The 20,960-nt window shown below is 45.3% G+C and overlaps 1 protein-coding gene across 1 annotated transcript in view; it reads right to left on the bottom strand.

The window, feature by feature from the left end:
* Nucleotides 1-20,960, bottom strand: part of scara5 (scavenger receptor class A, member 5 (putative)) — a 175,039-nt gene that overhangs the window by 53,739 nt on the left and 100,340 nt on the right. Inside the window, exons 5-8 of the mRNA XM_085997380.1 lie at nt 18,374-18,454; nt 15,904-16,008; nt 3,275-3,350; nt 2,003-2,007 (exon numbers count right to left, since the gene is read on the bottom strand). Coding sequence (XP_085853506.1) covers nt 2,003-2,007; nt 3,275-3,350; nt 15,904-16,008; nt 18,374-18,454 — 267 coding nt within the window. The remainder of the gene's footprint in view (nt 1-2,002; nt 2,008-3,274; nt 3,351-15,903; nt 16,009-18,373; nt 18,455-20,960) is intronic.

Genomic DNA, 20,960 nt, shown 5'->3' with positions numbered 1-20,960 from the left:
AACAGTATGAACAGGCCCAGGCTACAATCCTGGAGGGGGTTAACTCGGCAACCTCCGAAAAGCTAGTTTCAGTGGAAGCATATGAGCAACTAAAGGTTGAACATGAGCAAGAAGTCCAAAGGCTGCAGGAAATTCTTGATGAGCTCAAGGCCAAGACAGACTCATCGGTAGAAGTTCCATCCATAGATGAGAAATTAGAGGTGAAAGACATGGCAGAACATGAAAGTCAAGATGTCCAAGAACTCATAAAAATATTGAAGGAAACCCAAGACAAATATGAGGCGGCAATGACCGAGGTTCAACAACTTGAAGAACAGATTCAACTGGGAATTCTTTCAGTGAAAGAAAAGGCAACTGTAAGAAACACAGAGACTGTAAGAATGGCCCCTGAACATGAGCTAGAGAGCATCAAGGCGCAACTTCTCCGAGCGCTTAAAGCCAAAGTACAAGAGGAAAAAAAGGTGAAAGCATTGGAGGAAAAGGTGGATGAAATGGAGAAGACTCTGATCCACAGGGTCCCCGTGGAAGAGTTAACGGTCAGCCAACTCCTTCATATGCTGAGAGACAAGACTCTGCAATGGGAACCATTTGAACACGAGCTTCAATCTTCAAAGGGAAGGGGTTCGGAGCTCTCAAAAGTTTGGGGAATAGTTGAGGTTGCAACACAGATTTTACGGGGCTGCCGAAAGTACGCTGAATCACGTCAATGTGAACTACAGAATGTTGAAACAGCTGCTCCAGTAGAAGGATTGAATAGCCCGATCAATCAATCCCCGATGGAAGGGGAAGTATTGGAATCACAAATGAGGTCATTAGTGAAGGATTGGCAGGAAACCCAGGAAGAGCGGGATGAATATGAACGCATGAAGAAGTCTCTTCAGGAAAGATGTCTAGGGAGGTCATTAGTGAAGGATTGGCAGGAAACCCAGGAAGAGCGGGATGAATATGAACGCATGAAGAAGTCTCTTCAGGAAAGATGTCTAGGGAGGGAACAACAGTCGGCTAACGTCCAGTTGGGTAAGGAAGAAGTAGCAGGCCCTCTCGTTAGACTAGCTCAGGACGACACCGAATATTACCATGACCTGTTGAGTGACACGGAATATTACGATGACTTGGTCTGCCCAGCTTGTGATGAAAACTCCCAAAGTGCAGAAATCAGGATGAAGCACTTAAAGTCTAAGGAACATAGGGAGATGGTGGCGTTACAGCTGGCAGCTGACAATGGAGCCCCGAGAGTCTCCAAGAAGCAAAAAAGGAAAAGACGAAGCAGAAGATGATAACCATCTGGACCATTATTACCTCTACCCGATCACGCACGTGGTCCCCCGAACGGCGCCAAATCAGTTGGAAAGTAGGAAAATTTCCCAAGGCAATCCAACTGTTTTTTGTTTGTTTTAAAAAAGTCAGCAATGCTGGTTCAGAAGTGATGGGAGTAAAGCTGTTAAGTCTAGGGAAGGACTATGGGAGGAGTCCCTCTAGCAAGGTGACCTGACTACACCACGGAGGCGTGGTCCGGACTGAGTCAAGAAGATCAGAGACTGAATCTGTGAACTGTTTCCCGCAGAGGCTGAATCTGTGAACTGTTTCCGCAGAGACTACCTCTGTGAACTGTTGTAACATGAAGTTGGATATGTTATGATGTTATGTTAATGGGGAATAAGTATGTTGTAAGCTAAAAAGGGAGGATTGTAGTGTATGTAACTGTTCTACCTTTAAGAGAACTATTGTATGTAACCGTCCACCTTTAAGAGAACTATTTTAGGTGTGGCACTACTTTATCCTGGCTGCTGTATACTGTAATACCGACGGTGACCACACCGGTATATAAGTGCTGTGGCAGAATTTATTGGGCAGATTCGCCCTGACCTTCGAATAGTAAAGTCCTGTTTTAAGTTACTCTTAGAGTCTGTGTATTAATTAACTAAACAACCCACAGACTTTACAACTATCACCTCCAAGTTCCCTCCAAGTCACACACCTACCTGATTTGAACATATATCACCGTTCCTTCATCACTGTTGGATCAAAGTTCTAGAATTCCCTACATAACACCATCATGGCAGCTCCATCATCACAAGGACTGCAGAGGTTCAAGATGAAGGCCCACCATCACCTTCTCAGGGCAACAAGGGATGGAAAATAAATGGCCTTTCCATTATTGCCCACATTTAGAGAGCAAATAAAAAGATAAAAATATCTAGAGGGAAAAATTGAGTCGCACCCCCTTTGGGGTGCTAACTTTGCTGGGGCACCCCCGCAACCGAAATTGAGTGGTAGCACTCCAAGAGGGAAGTGGGGCGCTACTGGAAGTGCCCCGCCTCCCTCTTGGGGCGCTGTGAGGGAATATCACGGCGCTATGTGCCACGGTATTGCAGGCCTTCCTCCCCTTCTTAAAGGGGAGGGGCCTTGCGCAGCGCAACCCAGGGCCCAGCTGGGCCACCGGGATCGGAGTGCCGGCAAAAGAACCTGGCCCGCAAGAGAAGTGCCGGGCTCATGGAGCGCAGCCGGCACTCCGCGGGGTGGGGGGGAGGGGTGCTCAGGAGGCCAGGGACGGCAGTGGAGGCAGGTGCTGGCACGTGGCCAGCAACAAAAATGGCCACCTGGCACCTCGCCTTTAAATAGTGCCGCCCTAACCACAGGTAGGCCCCCTGACCCCGTTGGACATAGCGTCCAGCGGTATGTCAGGAGGCGCTACCAAAGATCGCGGCTGGGGCGCGAGCGGAACACTGCGCACGGCGATGACGTCATCACCGGCGGCGCAGTGTCGCAGGGCGCTAATGGTTACCGCCGCCGCTAACCTCCTGCTGAATTTCGCGGGAGGCGTTGGCAGCGCCGCGCCCAGGCGCTAATTGCTTTGCATCCCGCTAACGGGAGGCGCAAAGCAACGGAATTTTTCCCCCCTAACCTCCCAATTTAGAAATAACCAAATTAATCCTCCTTGTTGAAGTAATGATCTAACAAATGGTCCTTAAAAAAACTGCTGCAGGCCAAACAGAAAAAGGTAAGTAGAAGTTTTGTTAATGAATTTTGTGGGGCCGGGGCAGCATGAATATTTCTCCCAAACCCACAAAAAAATCTTCTGTCTCACTGGCAACCTGTCTGCCAGTAGTAAACAAGTGAGGCTCATGTGAGAAAAACACCAGTGCAGACTTGATAGTCTCAATGGCCTGATTCTGTGCTCTAACATTCTATAACTATACAGTAAGCTCTACCTCAGCACTGTGTAATAGGCAGTTACTACCACTGTATTTTTTTAAAAGATCCGCTCAGACACTCACCCTTCTCCCCCTTCTCCCCCTTCTCTCCCGTCTCCCCCTTTTCTCCTTTTCTTCCTCTTTCACCTCTGCGACCTTTAAAAGAAATCACAAAATACACAAATGTTAGCATACAAGAATGTTCACGTTGTAAACTGAATTTGAACTTGCGCTTCCTATGCTGTAGGCAGCAATCATAAGACATGTTAATGAAAAAAGAAAGACTTGAAAATTACCATGATGGTGAAAAGATGTTCATCGTGGGGTTTTACTTTTTTGGTGATTGTTTTGGCATAAGGTGAGGCTTAGTACTAAACTATTACTGACTTGTAAAATTAGAGCCCAGGGTAACCACAACATTTGTCGAATATTGCCATAAATTGAGTAGATTTTAAATAAATCAGTTATAAGAAAATAATGCACAAAATGTTATATTATGTTTAAAAATGACACTTAGTTGCACCAGTAGAATGAGCAAGAGGGTACAATTCAAATTTCAAGTGAGTATTCTGAGCATAGAAGGCAAGTTAATAACAATCGCATTGCTGCAGTTTCACCAATGAGTTAAATTAGTCAGATGAATTGTTCAGTTCCTATTGAACATTTCTTGTAACAGCTCAAATCAGTGGCAGTGCAAAATTGCTATATTGAATTCAGATGAGTACAATTAGGTATATATTATCTATCATCGACAGACAGTGTATGCAGATGGTGGTAGGTACAACTCAATCAGCAACAAAGGGCAGAAAATAGATTTTAAAAATACTCCTTGAAATTTGAAAAAGCCACATGTAGTTCAGGGGAAGGTAGTGAATCAAGGGACAGGTTATTTTAAGTTTTAGTTGTTGAAATTTAGGTTTGAGTTGTCATTGTGGGAGTTGATTCAGTGTTATTGCACACAGCATGAACGGGTTGCTGTATTACCTTAAGGAACTGAGTATCCTAGTTAACGCTTGAACGTGTATAAGAAATTGGCTGAAAGAGGGGAAAACAGGAGGGTCTAGATAGGAGTGTGATGTTAGGCTGGTGAGATGTATTAAGTAGAGTGCAGGGGCCTTTCCTGTTTCTATAAAAATATAAATGTAAGTCTTTCTTTCTAATGTTTTAAGAAATGATTGTTTGGTCTTTGTGTAAAGTTAAACCTGGTAGAGATTTTTCAACTCTGTTCATTTTGCTGTAAATGTGATGATTGTTATAATGGGGGGAGGGAGTCCTGTGACAAGTAACCCAATGAGAAGCCCTGCCAGTAGACAGGCCCCATTTGATATAGGGAACCGGACACACTGGTGGTAGCAATCCTGATAGGAACCCATTGTTAGAAACTATGGTCAGGGTTTTCTGCTGTGTGCTCACCAATCCACAATTTTTCTATACATTAGAATGAATGGTGAAAAATTGAAGGCTGGCAACTGCACAAGAACTGGCCAATTTAAAGAGATGATCGTTAGGAACAAACTTGTGAATTAGTATATGAAAATAACCTAGTACTGATAATAACATAGGGCTAAGCAACCCATAACTCATATAAAAGATAGCAATTATGCAGAAACTGAAAGGATTGGATATCTTCAACGCTCGTAGGCCAGATAGGATATATCCTAGAATTATCAAGGAATTAAAGTTGTGCTTTGGTTAATATTTTTCAGAATTCCATAAATACTGGAATCATATCCGAGGATTGAAGGATAACAATTGTAGGTCCTATATTCTAGAATGGAATAAGACACACACCTAGTAATTACAGGCCTGTTACTCTAACATCAATACTGGAAAAACTGATTGAGGACATTCTATATATGACTGTTATGATTTAGACTCTCTCACAATACTTTTCACTCATGCTTAATGCAAAATCAGCTTCCATAGCTAAAGATACACTGCTTATGAATCAAAACTTGTTTGCTTGTGCAGTTTCTGATACATAACAAATCTTTTTACTGTTTGGAAATAGCTTCCTGGTGCAGTTCTCATGCCTCTAGTTCAAAGAAAAACTGCCACAATGGGTCAAGTTCTTCCTCCCTGATGGGACATTCATCACAATTAACAACTTGATCACTTCCAAAGAGACAACAGGCACATTTGTATTTTGCCTTTCAGAGGCCTAAAACAATTGCAAATGTAACAGACAGCCCATAAAATGATTAATTATCATTATAATTTGGGTGGACTTTGCATCTTCTAACCCTTGTGAAATAATTAACATAAGCAGGGGTGAGTTAACTCACTTTGAGTCGGTCTCTTACACACTAGCCAGGGTTGTGCATTCCTAACATTCGCTCAATACATAGAAACAAATGCAGCAGAAAATCTCTCCAGGACACAGTCACAGAATCCATTATAAAAATTGTTACCATACAATTGCAGCTACAGATTGTTACAAAATATATTATACAGAGATTCCTATGACCTGAAACAGTACAGGTCTGGTTTTCCACATGAACATCTAAAGAAAACAGGTATGAAAGAGAGAAATGAGCATGGATCCAGAAGCAACAAGATCATGGATTTATGGTGACTGAATAATTCAAATTCTGTTTTATTACATGGGTTTTATCTCTGTTTTAGGGATTGCATTCTCCAATTCTGTCTGTTTATAATTAGGGCCGTTGGTTAAAACAAATGAAATAAATCAAATTCCATTTTTATTAAATGGAATTTTTGGATTTTCACTGGTGTTTTGGGGATCAAGTTCTGCAATGTGATCCATTTGTGAAAAGTGTAAATATGTGGCCTTAGCTTTACAAATCTATTGGAATTCTTTGAAAAGGTAACTAAATAGTTGTAATTTACTTGGATTTGCAAAAGGCATTTAATTAAGTTCTAGGTTCGGGGGGCAAGGTTAAGGTTCATGGAATAAATGGCTTAACAGAATCACGGAAGGTTGGGATCAATGGAAAGTGCTCTGCTTGGGAAAAGTAAATTGTGTTCCACAGGAATCTATTCCATGACTCCTGCTATTTGTGAAGGATTGGATATCTACAAGGCTTGTTGTTGTGTATGTCCCTTTAAGGGAATAACTGGTCTCAGACTGCAGTACCGGCAGTGACCATCCCTGTATAAAAGGCCCTGGCAGGCTTCTGTAGTTTCAGTTTCCAGGTTGTCTCCATTCAGTAAAGACTTGTTAAACCAACTCCTGCATTCCGTGTCTCCATTAACACACAGATTTAATATTGGCGACGAGTAAGAAACGAACTTATCTGCAACTCGGCAGCACCTCAGATGACGTTATTGAAGGTCGAAGCCAGAGAAGAAAAAAAAATAATCCAAAGAAACTCGAGAAACGGGCGTCGACCGTGGGCAACCGCCCTCCAAATCATCGGATTGAAAACTTGCAGGGGAGACTGTCACGAGCCAGGCTTGGTTCCCCAGTCTGTGGTTTCCCAGCTAATCGGGCTGGTGGCAGGTAGTGCACTGATCCTTCCTGGGCTGCGGCGGGCTAGAGCTCGATCGGGTGGCTCTGCAACGGGGCCAGGCAGCGAGTCGGGAAGCAAAGAGAGAGAGAGAGAGGGTGGAGCACACAGGACGCGGCCGGTGCTTCGCAGCCAGGCAGTGTTTGGACCTAAGAAGAGGGAGGGAAGTGTCCCAGAGGGTCCGCTCCACGACGGGAACGGCTAAAAATAAAAATACCGTGGAGAGCGGCGTTGACAGCAGCGGCAGCGGCGGGAAAGCGCGGGAGGCGCCATCTTAACTCGGCGGGGAAGAAGGAAAAGCACGGGAGGCGCCATTTTGATCCATCGGGGATGAAGGAAAAGCGCGGGAGACGCCATCTTAGGTTTTCAAGATGCCAAAGACTGGCGCTATCACTGCCTTCAATAATGCAATAGAAGACTGGACCACGTATGTGGAAAGAGTCGAGGTATATTGCGAGGCAAACGAAATAGCCGAGGAGAAAAAGGCATCGGTATTGCTAAATTTAATGGGCGCAGGAACGTACGGCCTATTGCGGGACCTGATTACTCCAGCCAAACCGAAGACGAAGAGTTTTAACGAAATTGTTGCTATTCTACAGGAACACCTAAATCCTACACCACTGCTGATAGCAGAAAGATTTAAATTCCACAGGAGAAATCAGCATAAAAATGAGAGCAATGCTGATTACCTTACGGAACTACGCAAGCTATCAAAGCACTGCCAGTTCGGAGCAGGACTGGCAGATACCTTACGGGACAAATTTGTCTGTGGACTCCTGAGTGAAGGAACCCAGAAGAGGTTACTCTCAGTGAAAGTGCTGACGCTAGATAAGGCTTTCAGCGTGGCAGTATCATACGAAGCAGCAGCAAGGGGAGCTGTGGAAATACAACAAAAGCCACAGGAATACGGCACCCACAAAATGACACGGGGATTTGCAAAATGTTATTGCTGCAGCAGAACAAACCATGACCAGAAGGACTGCTGGTCCAAGGACAAAATATGCAGGCAATACGGAAAGATGGGACACATTGCACGAGTTTGCAGGTCTGAGAAGAAGACCAACGACAATAAAAAGGCTACTAAGGAACCGTACAGGAAAGTACAAAAGATGACGGACAGTAGTTCCGAAGACCAGATGAGCGATAGTGAATCCGGGAACAAGAGACTAAGCTGTCTCAAACTTCACAACGTAATCGCAAAAGAGGATCACCGAACCATTTGGGTCACCCTCACGATAGCAGGGTCTCAAGTCAAAATGGAATTGGATGCAGGATCAGCTCTAACCGTCATGAATCGACGAGACTACAAGCGGCTATTCTCACACATACCCTTGAGAGAGACATCCATTGTCTTGAGGATGTATATGGGGCAAAAAGTATACCCCAGAGGAAAAATAAGGGTGCCTGTCGAATACAACGGCAAGAAAATACGGAAATTGTATCTCTACATTCTGCAAGATGGTGGACCACCGTTATTGGGACGTGAATGGATCAGAAAGATAAGTTTAGACTGGCACTCCATTCAGGCACTGACGGTGGCTGGTAAAAAGGATGACGACGTCACTCCTGGACGATTGTCAACAATCTTAGCTGACGCCAAAGAGGTATTTCAACAAGAACTGGGCACTCTTAAAGGCGTAACCGCCTCGATAAAAATAGAGGAGAATGCAATTCCCAAGTTTTTCAAAGCAAGACCGGTACCATATGCAATTCGCCCAGCCATCGAGGCAGAGCTGGAGAATCTGGAGAATGCATGCGTGTTATCTAAGGTAGACTGGAGCGAGTGGGCGACACCCATCGTTCCTGTCATGAAGAAAACGTTAAACAATAAGTCTGAGGAGCCAAGGAAGGTTCGCATCTGTGGGGACTTCAAGGTGACAGTGAACCCAGTCCTTCACACAGTACAATATCCTCTTCCAAGGATAGAAGATATCTTCGCCTCACTATCCGGAGGGAAGCGTTTTACAAAAATTGACCGAGCGCAAGCATATTTGCAGATGGAGGTTGAAGAATCCTCTAGGAAGTATCTCACGATAAACACTCACAAAGGTCTTTACCAGTATAATCGACTGGTATTCGGAGTAGCATCAGCTCCGGCGATATGGCAAAGAGCGATGGAACAAGTCCTGCAAGGGATTCCGAGGACTCAGTGTTACTTGGACGACATCCTAGTGACAGGTGAAGATGACAGTGAACACCTTGCCAACCTAGAGCAGGTGCTCACTAGACTACGTGAACATGGGCTACGAGCCAATCGCCCAAGTGCGAGTTTTTTAAGAAACAGATATCATATTGTGGCCACGTGATTGATGAAGAGGGGTTGCATAAGTCCCCTGACAAAATTGAAGCGGTAGTTAAGGCTCCAGCGCCTGAAAATGTGTCACAACTGAGGTCATTCCTCGGATTGGTGAATTACTACCATAAGTTTTTGCCGAATTTGTCCACAATTCTGCATCCACTGAATGCCCTACTACGAACGGGAGTAGCATGGAAATGGAGCAATGAATGTAAGCGGGCCTTTCAGAAGAGTAAGGACCTAATCACTTCAAGAGAAGTATTGGCTCACTACAACCCATCACTACCGATAAGACTGGCGTGTGATGCGTCTCCCTACGGCATTGGGGCGGTACTGTCACATAAATTCCTTGATGGTTCTGAGAGGCCGATAGCTTTTGCGTCACGCTCGTTAACTTCAGCCGAGCATAACTACGCCCAGATTGACAGAGAGGCCCTCAGCCTGGTGTGGGGGGTGAAGAAGTTCAATCACTACCTGCACGGTCAGAAATTTACTCTACTAACTGATCATCAACCTCTCGTCTCCATTTTCAACCCTCAGAAGGGCGTACCGCTAATGACGGCACAACGGCTACAGAGGTGGTCCCTTTTCCTAGGGGCACACCAATATGACATCGAGTACAAAGGAACTAAACAGCACTCATAAATGACGTCCCCCTATCGCTGTGTATGTAGTTCGGCATGCCAAACATGCAGAATAGATTACAGAGACACTTGATGACCGTGGCACTGGTCATGTCTGGGCAGGGAATGGCGAAGGGGAAGCGGGAATATTCATCGATGATATTGAGGAAGTATACGTTACGGTCGGCAGAGGGAAGGGGTCCCTTGAAGTCCAGACTTAGGCGCTCGAATGGCCATGTGGCTTTGATAAGGTGTGCACGGTCAGGCCTGTAGAAACGAGGCTTGCATTCCGCACAGGTGCGGCAGGCTCTGGTCATTGCCCTGACCTCCTCGATGGAGTGGGGCAGATTGCGGGACTTTATAAAATGGTATAGTCGGGTGACCCCTGGGTGACAGAGGTCGTTGTGGAGACCCTGTAATTTGTCCGTATGAATGCTGGCACACATTCCCCGCGATAGGGCGTCTGGGGGTTCATTAAGGGCTCCCGGCCTGTACATAATATCATAGTCGAACGTGAATAGTTCGATCCTCCACCTGAGTATTTTGCCATTCTTGATTTTCCCCCTTTGTTTGTTATTAAACATGAAAGCCACCGACCGCTGGTCGGTGAGCAGGGTGAAACGTTTGCCGGCTAGGTAGTGTCTCCAGTGCCGCACTGCCTCCACTATAGCCTGTGCCTCCTTCTCGACAGAAGAGTGCCTGATTTCAGGTCCCTGAAGGGTTCGGGAGAAGAAGGCCACAGGTCTCCCAGCCTGATTGAGGGTCGCAGCTAAGGCAAAGTCTGACGCATCGCTTTCGACTTGAAAGGGAATGCTTTCGTCCACTGCACACAGTGCAGCCCTTTCAATGTCCTGTTTGATACTGGTGAAAGCCTCCCGCGCTTCAGCTGATAGTGGGAAGGACGTCGATTTAATGAGGGGTCGGGCCTTATCAGAGTAATTGGGCACCCATTAGGCATAATACGAAAAAAATCCCAGGCACCTTTTTAAAGCTTTGGGATTGTGTTGCAGGGGCAGTTCCTTTAGGGGGCGTAATCGGTCAGGGTCCGGTTCAATTACCCCATCTTCCACCACACAGCCGAGGATACAGAGACGGGTTGTGTTGAAGACACATTTGTCTTCGTTGTAGGTTAGATTCAGCTTTAGGGCAGTTTTTAAAAATCTCACAAGATTTAGTTCGTGGTGTTGCTGGTTGTGCCCGCAGATAGTGACATTGTCCAGATAGGGGTAGGTAGCTTGTAGTTTATTCTCGTCAACCATGTGGTCCATCTCACGTTGGAAGACCGAGACCCCATTTGTTACCCCGAAGGGCACTCTGAGAAAATGGTAGAGGCGTCCGTTCACCTCAAAGGCGGTGTATGGGCGGTCCTCCGTTCTAATGGGGAGCTGGTGATACGCGGATTTGAGGTCGATAGTCGAGAAGACTCGGTATTGCGCAATCTGGTTGACCATTTCTGATATGCGGGGTAAAGGGTAGGCGTCCAGCTGGGTATAAATATTAACAGTCTGGCTGTAGTCAATTACCATCCGTTTCTTTTCGCTATTTTTAACTATGACCACTTGGGCACGCCACGGACTGGTACTGCATTCAATAATGCCTTCCCGCAGGAGTCTGTCCACTTCCACCTTGATAAAGTGCCTGTCTTCCAGACTGTACCGTCTACTTTTGGTCGCTATGGGCCTACAGTTCGGAGCGAGATTAGCGAATAAAGAGGGCGGGCTGATTTTTAAGGTTGATAGGCCACAGACTGTGAGTGGCGGCTGGGACCCGCCATATGCCAGCGTGACACTTTCGTGGTGGCACTGGAAGTCCAGGCCCAAGATTACATTAACACAGAGTTCTGGCATCACGAGGAGTTTAAAATCCTTGTAGTCCGTGCCTTTTACAGTCAGTGTTACCACACAGTAGCCCAAAATGTCCGAAGTGTGGGGCTTAGCAGCCATAGCAATTCTGCTCCGTGTAGGGGTTACCGTTAATGAGTGCCGCCGTACCAGGCTAGGGTGGATAAAACTCTCGGTACTCCCACAGTCAATTAAACATTTCGTTAAATTCCCGTTTACCTGTATGTCCATCATAGATTTTGTCAACGGGTGTGGCCTGGATTGATCCACCGTGATCGAAGCCACTGTTGGGCCCTGGGCGGCCGTTGAGTCGGGAAAAGATGGCAGATCCCAAGATGGCGGCCCGCACGGCACGCACGAGGCAGTGACGGAGTTGGAAATCGGATTCCCCCTGCAGACTTTGCTAAAATGCCCCTTTTTCTTACATTTGAAGCATGTAGCGTCCTTTGCTGGGCATCGTTGTCTGGGGTGCTTGGCCTGGCCACAGAAGTAGCATTTCGGGCCTCGAGACATTGCCGCTGTAGTAGGACTCCTGGGTGAACTTCTGTGTGGGGACTCCGGCAGTGTAGAGCTGGTCTGAGACCTGGATGGGGAAGATGGCTGATTCCAAGATGGCGGCCCGCTCGGCGCGCACGAGGCGGTGAGGGCCGCATGGCCGGAAGAATAAGAGTCAGAGTTTTTCTGGGCCACATCCAGCGATCGCGCAGTGGCCACTGCCTTTTTTAAGTCCAGGACCTCCTTCTCCAGCAGTCTCTGCCGGATATAATTCGATTTGAGGCCCGTGATGAAGGAATCGCGGACCAATTCGTCAGAGTACACGTTGGCCGTCACGGCCTTGCACGGAATGCTGATGGATTGTCGCGCCTACCGTTGCCGACGGTGGAAGAAGAACTGGCAGTGGATCCGGGTTCGAATCCGGCCTCGGGCGACTGTCTGTGTGGAGTTTGCACATTCTCCCCGTGTTTGCGTGGGTTTCCTCCGGGTGCTCCGGTTTCCTCCCACAGTCCAAAGATGTGCGAGTTAGGTTGATTGGCTATGATAAATTGACCCTTAGTGTTAGGGGGATTAAATACGTGGGGTTACGGGGATAGGGTGGGATATGTGTTGGTGTAGGGGTTACGGGGATCGGGTGGGATATGTGTCGGTGCAGGCTCGATGGGCCGAAATGGCCTCTATCTGCACTGTGGGGTTTCTGTGATTCTGTGATTCTGTGATTCCACTCGACTATTGTCGAATGTCTCCCTGTGACGAATGCAAACATAGAAAAGGAAACACGAAATGACCCGACACTCTCCTGGGTCTATGATTTAACGGTGAAGGGATGGCCAGCACATGGCGAACCACTGCTACCAGCATTCTCGCCGAGAAGCGAACAGCTGTCATTGTGCAGAGGAACCTTGATGTGGGGATCCAGAGTAGTAATTCCACCCAAATTGAAGGATAGAGTGCTCAATGAGCTTCATGAGGGTCATGAAGAACTTAGCCAGAGCGTTTGTGTGGTGGCCGGGAATCGATAGAGAAATCGAAGAGATGACCAAGAGCTGTACAGGATGCCAGAAGGTCCAAAACGCCCCACCACAAGCCCCTCTACATCCATGGGAGTGGCCCTCATCTCCATGGCAAAGGGTGCACATTGATTTTGCTGGTCCTTTTATGGACTCGATGTTTTTAATTGCGGTGGATGCACATTCAAAGTGGCCAGAGGTAATAAAAATGTCCTCAACCACCACAGAAAAAACTATCACAGTCTTACGAACCATATTCGCCAGGAATGGGCTGCCTGAACAGATTTGCTCTGACAATGGACCACAGTTTGTGTCTGAAGAGTTCCGGAGGTTCTTAAAGAACAATGGTGTTAAGCATTACACATCCGCCCCATATCATCCAGCCACTAATGGATTGGCTGAGAGGTTTGTTCAAACATTCAAGAAGGCTATCAAGGCAATGTGTAATTAAGATATACCCCTACAACACAAGGTGGATAACTTCTTGTTTGCCTACCGGAATGCGACACATGCGGTTACCAACCAAACTCCAGCCATGATGTTCTTCAATCGAAGACTACGATGCCGCTTGGATTTGGTTAAGCCAAACATCAGAAGAGATGTGGAGAACAGGCAGTTTCAGAATATGAATGAAAGGCCGACCAGGAGTTTTAAGATAGGTCAACCAGTTTTGGCCCGGGACTACCGCACAGAGAAATGGCAGCCAGGAACGAGCTGTACACGGCAAGGACCTCTAATCTATACTGTGGACGTTGGAGAAAGCATTGTAAGACGCCATGCTGACCAGATTCTAGAGTCACTGGAAAACCTCAACTCCACACCACGATCTGATACACCTAGCGATGAAACCGAAGTACCAATTGCATCTACTGCAGAATCGGTGATATTGGAAGCAGACGAACCAAACAACGACATTGATCCCGACTCAACCTTGCCAGAAGAACCTGATATCCCAAAGAGGCATTATCCAGACAGAATCAGGAAGCCTCCTCAAAGACTGAACTTATAATTGCTTAACTTCAATTAATGTATCTAGCAACCGTAATTGTAATTGTAATTAGTTATTATTTAGTTGTTAAATGAATGTTATGTACTGTTTATCTAAAAGGAGAGGAATTGTTGTGTATGTCCCTTTAAGGGAATAACTGGTCTCAGACTGCAGTACCGGCAGTGACCATCCCTGTATAAAAGGCCCTGGCAGGCTTCTGTAGTTTCAGTTTCCAGATTGTCTCCATTCAGTAAAGACTTGTTAAACCAACTCCTGCATTCCGTGTCTCCATTAACACACGGATTTAATACTTGTGGGCCAGATAGGATATATCCTGGAATTCTCAAGGAATTAAAGGAGAGTACTTAGTGAATGATACACTGTGTACACTATATACACAGTGTATAAGGGGGAAAAATTCGGTTGATTTGTGCCTCTCATTAGCAATGGGGCGCAAAGCAACTAGCGCCTGGGCGCAGCGCCGCTAACGCCTCCCACGAAATTCAGTGGGAGGTTAGTGGCGGCGGTAGCCATTAGCGCCCCGTGGCACTGCGCCGCCGGCGATGCGCAGCGTCCCACTCGCACCCCGGCTGCGATCTTCGGTAGCGCCCCCTGACTTACCGCTGGACGCTATGTCTGACGGGGTCAGGGGGGCCTACCTGCAGCCGGGGCGGCGCAAATTAAAGGGAAGGTACCGGGCATCCATTATTGTTGCTGGCTGCCTGCCAGCACCTGCCTGCTTTGCTGTCCCTGGCCTTCTGTGCAGCTCCCCCCCCCCGCCGCTCTGTGAGCCCGGCACTTCTCTTGAGTGGCGGACTCTTTTGCTGGCACTCCGATCCCTGGTGGCCCAGCTGGGTCCCGGATCGCGCTGTGCCAGGACCCTCCCCTTTAATAAGGGGAGGGAGGGCTGCAGTACTGCGGCACAATGTGCCGCAGAGCGTGGTGCTGCGGCACGTAGCGCTACGATATTCACTCACAGCGCCCCAAGAGGGAGGCGGGGTGCTTCCAGTAGTGCCCTGCCTCCCTCTTGGGGCGTTACCAGTGAATTTCAGGTGCGGGGGCGCTAGAAGTAGCGCCCCGGTGACGTTAGTGCCCCAAAGGGGGCGCGACCCAACTTTTCCCCCTGTTGATGAAACATAGGCTTGCTTGCAGGTAATATGTAGAAAGGAGATTGATTATTTTAGAGAAGCATGCACCATGTAGATATTGCAGAAGGATTTTGATCTAGATAAAGGTAGACTAATGTATATATGAACAATGGTGAGGCCAATTCTGTAGTATGGTGCGCATGGTCACCGTAACCCAAAAAGGATATAGATGCAGTGGAAATGTTTCTCAGAAGATTCGGCAGGATGAAGAAATGTCTAAACTTATTTTTGCTGGAGAAAAGAAGACTGAGAGCAGGCATAATACAGGTCTTCAAAATAACAAAAGGTATAAATGAGTTGACAAGAAAATAAACCATTTAACAAACATTAAGCAGATCACTAGATGACTTGAACAAGCTTATGGACTTTAAAAAACTTTTATTTCCCAACAGAACACTGGAAATGTGTAACGGACTCCCAGAGAAGGTAATTGAGTCAATTTGCTCTTTTAAGAAGGAGGTAGATCAATATCTGTTGAAAAGATTGGGGGTTATAAACATATTAACAGCACGGCTCAATCTTTTTTCAAAAGAGGTAGGGAAGGAACTTATATTTCCTTAAAGTAGATGATTAATAGATGCTATGGTGCTGGGAGGGGATGAGATCCACGAGAAAATAATTATACAGGAACTCTGAATGAAAAGGAGCTCGATAGGCTGAATTACTTTCTCACGCTTGCCGTTCTTAGTGCCTGACTTCAGATAGCATCTTTTTGGAAAGCCAGCTGAATTTGGAAATTCATCATATAGGGAATATTTTAAGAGAGCTACAACACCATGGCGAAATAAATCAGAGCACATAATAATACAGCTGTGGGTATGCATAGTTAATAACATACCCCACGATCCTTTTTGTCCCTTGACAGACAATCCAGGTAGTCCAGTATCTCCTTCATCTCCTTTGAGGCCTGTTGCTCCAGGTTCTCCTGGCAGACCAGGAAACCCTAAAACGGAAAAATACTATGAATGATGAGTACTACTCTACCAACATTTCTATATTGAAATAAAATTAAAAGGAGATAAAATCACAAAGAGGAACATAAAAGATGACTCATATTTTGAATGCTGCAATAAAGAGACTACAAAAGTGACACAGAATAAATAGGGACAAATTTACTTCCCTTCACTCCCGCCAGCCCCCACCACCCCCTTCCCCAATCGTGCCTAGGCACATGTTAGAGGGGGCATAGCTGAAGTGCGTTTTGCTTAGCCTGACCTGAACCTACCCATATTTACTCTAGGGTTGATTTTCCTCTGGCACAGGATGCCTCTTATTGGGTGCCTTGAACTAACAGCTGAGTAGGAAATGACTGCAGCTGCAGTAATGGCCATTGCCTTGAGGCTTTCTAGCTGCTGCCAGAAACAGTAAGTAGTGACATAGATACTGACCCTAGAACGTCCCAGTGCCCTTGCCTACTCCAGCAGGATCAGCAATAGAAGTTCTCAGCGGGTGGATCACAACACTTTTGCACAAACTTCTCCAATCTTTCCTTATTACTCAGATCTTTGACATCAAACTTCACAGTGAAGTAAATGCACTGTGCTTGACTTCTATATTGAAGATTTATGGTCCTAACATTGAGAGACTCCACTCTGGTGGCACTGAGTAAAGTATCTATTAGGATGTCAAGAATGATCTAACAAATGCATTCACCACAATTGCACCACCAAACCACATCCTCCCCAACATTTTACCTCCTCCTGCTCCCCACCTCCAAATCCCTGATCATCTGGTTCTGTGCTCTAGAAAAGAGACTGCATTTCTTCAGTTCAATTTTAAATCATTTTAATTCTTGTGAATTTTACTGGCTTTCTTACATTCTAAAATGATATCCTCTATTTGGCACACTGGTACAAATTTTGTTCCCACTTTTTAATGGTACTCTTTCTTTGCCCATGGTACCATCCTTGTCTGCTCTGTTTTATTTTAGCCTGCCCACTCATCCCTGGTCCCAATCCTGATGTCACCACTTGACCGCTTGTACTTCTCTTCCCCCATCTTGCCTGTACTCCCCACTGCTATATTCTTCAACCCAGGCTTCCCTCTGCTCTCTGCCAACCCAGGCTTCCCTCTGCCAAGTTGCCTGTTTTCTGCCTTTTTTTGTCAGTCCTTGCAAATCACTTTTTTGCTTCAGCATCCACAGCCTCCTACTCCTCTTGCATCCAACAAAACCTATTGCTTCCCTCTCCAATGTAGCTCAACTGTAGCAAACCACACAAACACACCCGCCCACTTGCAATTTGATTCAGACTGAAACTAATTTGCCACTGCCATTTTTTTCATGTGCCTCCCCCTCAAACTCTACTTCAGCCCTGAACCTCATATGCTCCCTGCTGCCATGTTTCCCCATTTCATCTCCATTTACTTATTTCCTTTATTCAGAGCTTCCTTTCATAAAGCCTCCATTATGACATTTCATCTCTAATTACTTTTCTTCTTTGTTATTCCTTTCATAACCCTCCATTACAACTTTTAATCATCCCTTATCTTCCTTACATCAAAACTCCCTTCATAAGCCGCCATTGCAAAATTTCATCTCCACTTACTTACTTTGCAACATATATGTATAAAGATATTCAACTGACTATGAGAAATGCCATGGGCAATTTATTAGTAAATAATAAATAATGGCCCTGAATTCGCAGTCGGCCATGTAGCTAAGGAGTACGCCACCGACATCTTAATGGAATCCACACTTACCTTGTGCGAACCCCCTTTGAAATGTTGCTTTCAAACGCTGCAGAGTTGTGCGCAAATTAGTGGTCCACGGATCCCAGGGATGCACCGTTGTGCGTATGTGAGCCTGGGATCACGTGGGGCGGTGCTCCTTTCACTTCCTGACTCTTAACCAATCAGGAAACAGAGACAATTGCTCTGTAAATATATGTCAATAGAAGACAGAAGTCTTCTACTGGGAGTACTGAGAGAATGCCGTCATACCGACCGCAAATTTAGGGCCATTAACTTAAAAGCATGTTTGTGGAAGAACTCTGCATTAAGAATTCCTTTAACATCACAGTATTTATTTGGCATCAACTAAATATGGTTAACTGGTTTTAGTATTTCTTGTTTGTGGAGGCATTCATTACCAGTATTTCCTTAAGAAACTCATCTGTTGTTAACTACTATTAGAAGTGGTAGAAAATCCTCCTCCTTTAATCTTCTTTGTGGTATCAGTTGTGCAAAATTTGCTTTTGCAACTTCAGTGATCTTGCTCTGCTGTTAAAGGTTTTGCCAGTTTATCTAAAGAAGATTCATTCTTCAATATCCTCATTTATTTTCTGCACAGCACTCTTTATTAGACTCACCTTCTGCTCCAGGAAATCCAATGGGTCCAGGAACTCCCTCCAATCCTTGGTCACCTTGGTCACCTTTTGGCCCAGGAGGTCCTAAAATATTGAATACTCAGTAAACCAATTGAAATGCAGTTATTCGATCTATGTAGGTAATTTTATTTCATAAGGGAACGCAGAGGTTTAGACCTGACCGGTTATTTCAAAGATCGCTGTCCTTGCATCTTTTTGTAATTATTGAGTTCTCAAATTCTACATATATATTATAAATTGCTGTAAATTGACATCCTAAGAAATGCAAATTCCTATAAAATAAATTTTGCAAGGCCACACATCACCAGTGGGACCTCGTACGCAGCCAGCATATATCGGGTAATCACAACCATGTTTTCACCAATCACCAATTTAAAAAAAAAGGATTTAACATTCTTTCTTTGTGACTTTGCTTTGATAATTTTTAATGTTTTTGTCCAAACAGTGAATATTGCTGGCAACATTGAGGAAATGGTGATATTGCTGTAGGGCCTGTATGGTACCTTTTATCACCTTCAGCAGTTTTTTATTCATCTCAGCATGGGACCATTATATAATATTCTATGCATATCTCTACAAATCCTCCCTGCATCTGGTGTTGAAGCTTTCAGTAATGTAATTGAATACTTTCCCTTCCATAACCAACACATAAGTTACCAGCTAATCTATTCATTCATGCTTTATTATAGATCTTGTATAAGATCCATGGAGGAATCCTGGAATCCACATTCTTAGAATCATAGCATCAAGAATCCTGTAGGTACACTTTACATTTCAAATGAACTGTTTGCCAGTTGCAAAGTTCATTTTACCACTTAACTTTGGTATTCTCCTTAAGTTTTGCTAAGTTCATTTTATTGCCATATTTGTGGTTTCTGGAGCGGGAGCCTCCAGGCCTCAACTTCATAAAGTGTAACTCTACTACTTGTAGAGTACTTGTACTTGGCTGTGTTTGTCACTAACAGGACTCAAAGGAACAGTGCATGAAGGAGTTAGTACAATATGTGGAATTCAGCATGGTTTGGTTAAGGCAAAGGTTATACGATATATGAAGTAACCACAAACCAAAGATTAAAATTCTTTCTACATATAAAAGACTTATTCTCAAACTTCTTGACATATTTATGTTGCTCTGGAACAGTACAATGTAGAGGAGGTTATATAAAGACTGTAGAGTTCAATTTAAGGCTTACAAATAAGGGATTATTCTTGCTCACCGAACAGCTGATTTTAAAGTGGCATTGAAGGAAGCCAGGGAGCAGACTGCCTGCCCACTTTCCTCACCAGGTATGGTGAGTGCTTGAGGACACCCAACAAGGAAGAAGGGTTAAAAACAACTTTAAAAAAAAGATAGTCGTACATTCAACAGCAACATAATAAACGTATGTGCTGTAAATTAAGTAAAACAAAATATGGTGCAACTTTAAAATGTATAGCTCATTTAAAATGCTTTAGCAATGATCTTTGATGAAATCACTCAATGGCCTAGAAATTGGTTGAAGCTGCACCCATTTCACAGGTGTAAAATGGGCACAAAAGTGGCCAATATTACATGTCAGCTGTGCGCTGTTCTCCATTTTGGTAAAGGCAAAGAAAGAGTCACCCAGGGTCATCACCCGAAAAAGGCATTAGGCCATTTACAAGTAATGGGCCTAGCACCTGTTTGAGACCCCCAGTGAACAGAATTCAAGAAATGTGGTCTACATGCGACATAACTAATGGTCCTTAAAGGGACCGCTGGAGGCAGCCACCAAAAATACTTGTTGCAAATCCTAACCCTAGTGCTCCTTCAGGCGCCACTGCAATGCTGAGGACAGTTGGCGGCACCCACTTGTCCAACTCCTGCTTGCCTTCCCCTTCCTGCTTGCTTACCCGCTCTGCCAATTGTCTGCCCCCTTCAATTGACCCCCTCCCACCGGAGAGCTTTCCCTTCCCGATTTCCTCCCCTCTCCTGATCACCTCCCCCTCTGCTCCCTCCCGATCGCTTCCCCACCCCTCACCTTTCAGGACCTACCTGGCTGCCGAGGCTGATGACTCAGCAGCTCAAAATCCAATCCTGATTCACCGGCGAGCTGCCTGGGGATGCCCGGCATGTGTCCGCAGCTTGCCGGTCTCATAGGATGTGCCTCGAACCTACCAATTCTGATGCAGTTATCATTCCCTGTGCCCAGTTTGCACCGGCCTGCCGGCACAAACCATTTCCTAAACCAATATTTTCTTTGGTCAAACCATGCTCTCCTTACCAGACAGGCCTGTGCCTGTCTCCAGTGTTTGGTCATTGCCAAGAAAGGGAACTGTAGGTCCTGTAGTATCATAAAGCACTTCTTAATAGTGATTCAACATGTGCTCTTAAAGGTACTGATATTCAGTCAATCCAAAAAAAGTTTGTTCCTTGCACAAGATGAATTAAGAAAAAATAAAATAAAAAAGAATGCTTCAGGGGAAAAAAATAATGATGGTAAGTTGAAGACATCCTTCAAATTGCTCCATTATCTTTCGCCATATTTATACTTACCTTCCATTAGGGGTATTATTTACATGGAAGAATACAAGGGATAAAAGATTGAAG

The sequence above is a fragment of the Somniosus microcephalus genome, chromosome 9 (assembly GCF_052327205.1).
Source record: "Somniosus microcephalus isolate GS21.2 chromosome 9, FLI_Smic_1.0, whole genome shotgun sequence".
Lineage (NCBI taxonomy): Eukaryota > Metazoa > Chordata > Chondrichthyes > Squaliformes > Somniosidae > Somniosus > Somniosus microcephalus.
This window is presented reverse-complemented; position numbering and strand designations above follow the sequence as displayed.